General features: G+C 36.3%; 1 protein-coding gene across 2 annotated transcripts in view; it reads left to right on the top strand.

Moving 5' to 3' along the window:
• The first annotated feature begins 450 nt into the window (after positions 1-450).
• The window catches only part of ARHGAP28 (Rho GTPase activating protein 28), a 155,689-nt gene continuing 148,863 nt past the window's right edge, over positions 451-7,276 (top strand). The window contains exon 1 of one of the 2 annotated variants that reach the window (XM_004683749.2): positions 451-686. In XM_004683749.2, coding sequence (XP_004683806.2) covers positions 511-686 — 176 coding nt within the window. In that variant the 5' untranslated portion in view covers positions 451-510. The remainder of the gene's footprint in view (positions 687-7,276) is intronic. The other variant, XM_012725914.1, reaches the window with a different exon arrangement.

The following is a 7,276-nucleotide window of genomic DNA, read 5'->3' as shown; positions in this document are numbered from 1 at the left end:
TTCTTCCTGACCACACAGTTTAGATTTTAGAGCTGGTTTTTCTCAGCTGGGTCTCCTGCGGCAGGTTTACACCTCTCCCCAACCACCCTCTACCGCCCCCCTTCATTACCTGGCCGCCAGCTCTTTCTTGCAGCCAGGCAGAAAAAAGTTCTTCGCTGTGGGCTAAAACTCCCGTTTGAAGAACGGAGTTGGGGGTGGGTGGCTGGCGAGAGTTGTTCGGAAAAGGGTAAGAAAAAAAAAGAAGGGCAAGAAAAACGACTAGAGTAGTTACCCTGAGCCCTAAGAATCACCGCACCGCGGGTGTCCAATTTCCTAGAAACTGGGATTCACCCCCACCCCCACAGCCAATCCTCCCCGCCCCTAAGTGGAGCTCGTGGGCGTGTTTTTAAAGCTATGCTAATAGGCTGCCGGGCGGGCGGGGCCGGCTTCCCCTGACAGCCCCGAGAGAGCCCCTGGGAGCCGGACGGGCCATGCCTTCCCGCTGGTGACCGGGTCCTGGTGCGCTGGTCCATGCTGGTCCCCGCCTTTGTTCTCCAGCCCGAGCGGAGACATGCGCGGCTGACGATGGAAGTGGAGGACTCGGGCGGCGTGGTGCTGACTGCTTACCACTCGTACGCTCGCTCACAGCCGCCCAGCTCCGAGCCCCGCTGCGCTCCTCGGGCCACCGCCAGCCACCCCGGCAGCAGGTACCGACCGCTCGAACTGGGCAGAGAGTTCCAGGTCTTGGGGCTTTCATCTTGTTGCCATGCTTTCTGCCAGGGCATAGGGCCACTATCATCACTTGATTGTGACTTCAAGTTTTGGTGGAGTAGATGAGTGAGCCTGCTGTTCTTTGTATTGTCATTGATTGGAAGTGGGAAGTATAAAGTTAGCTGCAAAGGCTAAAGGCAATGACTAACAAGAGTTTAGCAGTGGAGTGGGGTTCTCCATACAGCATGAAGAGCATATGGCTCATGCCTCATTTCTGCCAGATGCACCAACTGAAGACCTGGAGAAGTTAAAAAAAAAAACAAAAAAACAAAAAAACAAAACCAAAAACATTTAAAGTGAAAGATAAGCAGAAAATGACTAAGTTAAAATACGTTACCCTTGAATACAATCAAAAGCTTCCTTTGTAACTGCATGCCACCTTAGCCAAAATTGCAAGAGAAATGCTCTAAAAAGTAAATCTCAGTAGACTTTTAAAAACAATTTTATGTCTAGATTAAAAACTAACCCTTTCAGTTGTATACATATATTGTATTACCACTTTATGATTGCTAATGTTTATACTGTAAATGCAATCTTAATTTAAAATTTTGGGTCTGAAAAGGTCTGTGTCTCACCATATATATTTTAGATAAAGTAAATCACAGATCCATGTTAAATTACTCTGTTCATCTAGTTGATGAAATTCAAGGCCAAAGAGAAGTCCATTAACTAAACTGAAAATGTTAGACTCTCCCCAGGTTTTCCTGGGTAGACAAAAAAAGATTACAATAATAAGTGAAATGCTTTGATGACTGACCTATTTAGGTGGAGCTGTATTTAAGTATGACTATTACCTGCTATGGATCCTTTGATGAATGGTTTTCTTTATAAGTGGGGAGTTTGACATGCTTTTTAGGATCAAGTTTATTTTCAATTTTTCCCTGGACTTTTATCTTTAGTTATGTGGTAGTGATTGCTTTTGTTTCATATTTTAATTGATTTGTGAGGCTTTCAACAGATTGTAACTTTATTTCAAGAATATCCTTTTGGCTAGTAGCCATGAGAGGAACGAACTGTATTGGCATGAGGTTTATATTAGACTTGGCTAACAAAGAAAATATTGTTTCTCCCAAAAGGAGCAGGTTGAGTGAAAACTATTTTTTATGCAGACAATGATACAACATTTTCTTTCTGCTTTAGAACTTGTGCACAATATTTTGAATGCTACTTGATACTGACTTGCATTTATCTTTTGGGTATTTTCTAAGCATAATCATTGTTTATACTCATTCATAGTATGAGTAATTAAATAGATTTGTGGTTTACTGAGAAGCAAGGACCAGATTTATGCATTTTCAGACAGTTCTGGTGTCTGTCACTGCCCTGTCTTTAACTTTCAGCAGCTGTCAGCCAGATCGTGCCATTTGGGCTGTCTGAAACTGCATCCATTTCCAAAGCAAACCAGAAGTTCCATTAATTCAGCACGTGGTCTAGTGAAATGATCATACATGAGCATCAGGGTAAAAACATCTTGTGTCATAGCTAGTGTTTTACATTTGAGTTGCCTATGAGATTTATGTTGCTGCAAAAACTTGCAGCATTTTTAGGTATGTCTCCTCTATAGGAACCTTTGTTCCTACAAAGTTACCATTGTGATGCAGGAGATACAGAACTTTTCCCTTCTACAAGTAATCACTAAAGAATAGCTTAATTCCTTGGTTCTCAGTAACAACTATCAAACAGAGGTCCTGTATTTACAAGGAGCCAGAGGACACCATAAATCATGAGTCAGATAACAGAAATAATCAGGCCCAAGTTATTAACCTTTGACTTGCTAACTATTGATCAATAAGTCCTTTCAAGCCAAGGAGCAAGATCATATTGTTCCATTTATGAAGAAAGAACTCTCTCTTTCAAGAATACCCATTCTTTTAAATTACTTACATATGTGTAATGTATTTGAAGAGCAGTGATCAGCATGGCTCTAGAAAGCATGGACTATTGTATCTGACTTTCATAATTTTTTTGCCCTTGGTACCATGGTTCAATTCAAAGTAAACCAGCCCCTTATTTTCCATGCCCAAAACAATCTGACTTTGTTTTGATTTTTGGGGGGCCTTTTTCTCCCCCACTAAAAGGTCCAAGTGTCCTCAGTTAAGCACATACTCTCCCTCCCCCCTTCTCTTAATTTCTTTCTCCCTCCCTCTCATATCCCCTTCCTTCTCCTTCTTACCCCCACTTCCTGTCTCCCTCCCTGAACATAAAGTGCCAGGATTTTTAATGGCAGTCAACCTCTTTGCACTTAGTATATGCCAGTAACACATTAGGCATTAGGGATACACAGATGAATGAGACAAAGTACCAGCCTCAAGAATGTCACTTATTATCTATTAGACCAATTGGATTTTGAAAAAAAAAAAAAAAAAAACAGAATAAGTGACAAAATTAAAAATAAAGAACCTCCAGATATAAAACTGGACTTCTTCCCATAACAATAACAAACAATTCAGAGGATCCAATAACTCAGGCCTCAGCTGCTGCCTGCCAGCACTGATGAAAGATGAGTAATAGGTTCTCCATTATGCTCTTCTTTCTGTTACTGTTCAAAATTGAAACTAGTAGCCATTGCATTTCTTTTTAGATTTGCCCACTTCATTAAAATTAGTAGCCAAGAGAAAGTATACTGTCACTCACTCAAACTTGGGGGCAGATTTTGCATGTCTGACCCTATTTACTACCTTGTAGCCTTGGGTAACTTTCTTTACCTGTTTAGAATAGTGTCACACAGCAAGGGAACACATACGTTAGCAGTATTATCACTTCTGATCAGTTGTTTTTTATATAAAGAAGAAAATAAAACATTTTTGTACCAACCTCCAAAAGTTATTCACACAGGAAAGCGAGTCAAGAGTTAAAAGTATTTGTTGGGGGAAGGGAACATCCTCAGTTACTTCACAAATGTTCTGTATTTTCATTCTATTTTAGGGAATGAAAGATCATGAAAGACTGTGAATTCTCAGTACTATTAAGACAAATGATTGGAATTGTGTTTAGAACCAGGTGACTTTTAGAGACCCTTATTCAGAATTCAGAGTAAAAATGTTGATATTCAGACAAAATAATTTTACTCAGAAAATGACAGGCATCTAGCTGAAGATAAAATTGGGTAACTTGTTTTTCAGAGATTTTCTGTTATATTCAAATAACATATATAACATTTTTCTATGAATATATAGTATGAAATGGCCATGAGTATTTCTGATGTTTATCAGAACATAAACTTCCTTAAAGGATACAAAAATAGAAAAGGAAAAGAACCAATTCTTCCTCAAAAACAAATACAGAAGCTAACCAAGGTTATCCTACAGCAATGTTAAAACTTTTGTAAAGGGGATATTGTTTTCTAATGTAATTATCATGGGAATGATTTGATTAAAGTAGACTGAATGACAATTTGGAATTTTTTGTGGAAAAGTCAAAATTTAACAACTGTATTTATTGGTACCTTCTTGGACTGAAATTAATTAATTAAAATGACATTTAATTCAATATTCCAACTCTTAATAACTATTTTATATATTTTATATATATTTGCATTTATGGATTTGTGGAGTAAGTACATCAACTACTGGGGAAAACAGGTCTTTTTTTTTTAGAGGATTCAGAAATGGATATAGAATTTTAATGAGAGAATGAGATATTTATAGGTCATGTTATGGGTGAAATGAGTTGGTGTCTCTGATTTCTTTATATTGCCATGTCCTATTGTGTGTAGGGGTACTGTATTGGGTACTGTTGAAACATCTGGCACATTTTCCTTTTTGTAGTTTGGTCAAATATTTGGCCAGTTGGTCTGGTCATTTTTAACCTGTTCAGATCTCCCTGAATAGTATATATTGAACACATACGTATATATAATCTTACACCATGGACAAGTTGTAAGAATAGTACAGAACGCTGTGTAATCTTCCATGGCTTTCTCTAATATGTTATTATCTTGCATAACAATAGATCTGTTAGCAAAGCAAAAAACAATTACACTGGTATAACTATTAATGTCAACTGTAGACTTTATCCTAAGTTCATCAGTTTTCCACTATAATTGAATTTTTTCTATTGTAAAATTGAATCCAGGATGTCACATTAAGTTTAATCATGTCTCCCCAAACTCCTCCAGTCCGACAGAATGCCCTTGTCTTTAATAACGTCTTTTTTGGCATAAGAATTTCCTTAGTTTGAATTGACCTAATGTCTTCTCATGATTAGATTGCAGATGTATGATGTGGAACATTCCATAGAATGGTGTCAGCTCCTCTTGCTTTGTAATATCAATGCTGTCTTCTTGATGTTGATGTTAGTTCTGATGTCCTGGTTTAGGTGGTATCTGTCAGACTTCCTACTGTAAAGCTACGATTTCACCTTTTGTAATTAATAAATATTGGGGGAGAGGGAGAGATATTTTGAAACTATGCAAATACCCTGCCTCTCTTCAAACTTTAGGGACTTTTGCATCCATCTGTGGATCTTGAGAAGTAAAATTGACTACTACGGTTTTATAGTGGTGATATTTCTATTTTTGTCATTCCTTCTGTATTCTGTACTTGACTTTGTAAACATACTCTAAAATCCACATTTAGTATTTTCTCTGGTTCTATCACTTTTACCTTCTTGAACTTTAAAAGATATCAATAGTCATTTAACCTCTTATTTTCATGATTTTGTGACAAAGTACTTTAAGCTGCTTTTATCTGGTCTGAGCTCATGAAACCTATAAACTCCCTAATTTTCAATATCTGATTTCTTGGAAGCAAAATTCTTATATAAACTTAAGAGAAAATTAATCAGAAAGGAACTGTTGTATTAAGAGAGGAGGGTAGTTGTTAAATTTCACTTTGCCTGGAAAGTATTACTGAGGCAGTCTTTCCATAATTTTTTTTTCCCATGTTTTTTAAAAACTGCTTTTGTTTCTGATGGAAAACATTTCCCTGTCACTAGTTTAACTATTACCTGAACATTTGCAAATGTATTATTATTAAAGTTAACATTTCAACTTACATATAATTAGAATTTCTTCTCATTTCATCCTTAAACCAAACTGTCATTTCTGAAGTCATTTCCAGTCTGTTTTCTCAATCTATGTTGGTCTCAATGTGTCAATTCCAGCAAAGAATAAAAGTAAAGTGTTATTTGGCAAAGCAAAAGAAGGGAATAAAATGCTTCTCAAAACAAATTTTTAGAAACAAAATTTTACACAGTAGACTTTGTTTTGCTTTTAAGTCTCTTTGAATGAAAATGTCAAGTCAGGCATACACTTATATAGTATAAAAATGAACTTTTTCTCATTGGACGTCATGAAGATAATATGATTTACAGTGATGTAGTTTGCTTGTTTTAGTAGTAAAGTGCATATATTATCACATTGTTTTGTGTTTTTTAATGTGATTTAAGTATTACTTATTGTTGTTATTTTCCCTGCACTTTTAGATAGCCCTAAGTGTTTTCAACATTTCTGATCTTGCTAATGTTTTTTTTTTTTTTTTAATATGCTTTGTGGTTTACTTTTGATTAGATGACCAATTTTCTCTGAACTGAAAATCTTAATCAAAGGACTAAAATGTAGAATCTAACTAAAGATTTTGAAAACATCCCTTTCTTTTTCTTTGAGAGTTTTTTGACTTCTGGTTTTCTTGCTGTGTGTCTTGGCAGTTTTCTTGCTATGGTCTGGTGAGATACATTATTTGTATAATGTATCAATCTTTATCACATGAGGTCCTTTTATTCATTTCTTTGTGTAATAGAGAATGTGTATCAAAACAAAGAATGTTGTGTCCAAAATCTTCAATTTACTTTATTCTGTAAGATAGGAATTAAAGAGAATAGTAAGTGTTTTACTGTATATTTGTCTTAAATATCTGGGGTGTGTGACACATTCTTTGACTAGCAAAAATATTATGTCACTGAAATAAATGACTATTATAGATAAAACTATCCATGTAACAGACATTAAGTACTAAGGTAATTCCAAGGGTGGGAGAACATAAACTAAGTATCACTTAGAAACCAGCTGCTGTGTCTCATGTTACTCTTAAAAACTGATTAAACCTATGCATTCCATTTCTGATCCCTTACAGACTAGATGAGGGCTGCTACAAACATACAGTACACAGGACAGGAAGGAGAAACTGGAAACCAATAGAGTGATAATTTAAAAATTGGCAAACACTTGAGATATTTTGGTACATTTTGTTCTTAAAGTTTAGACTGGTTATCTTTATGTACAAGACATAAATGTTTATATCTTTGTTAATATTTATGTCCTACCACAAAAGTAAAATGTAAAATGAAGGGTCTCTGATCATGCTTTTGCACAAATTTATTGGAAAAATAATTAAAAATTTCAGCATTCAATGTGTTGTATTTTTTTTTTTTTAAGATTTATTTAATTATTTATTCGTACAGAACTGGGGCACAGGCCAGAGATGCGGAGGGTGAGAGGATTCACCAGAGACAGAGCCGGGTACAGAACAGGCAGATCAACGAAGTACACTGCTGAGGGGAGCAGCGGGCGGGTCAGGAGAGGTCTGCC

This window comes from Condylura cristata, unplaced genomic scaffold (assembly GCF_000260355.1).
Source record: "Condylura cristata isolate star-nosed mole 26May11 unplaced genomic scaffold, ConCri1.0 scaffold00016, whole genome shotgun sequence".
NCBI lineage: Eukaryota > Metazoa > Chordata > Mammalia > Eulipotyphla > Talpidae > Condylura > Condylura cristata.
This window is presented reverse-complemented; position numbering and strand designations above follow the sequence as displayed.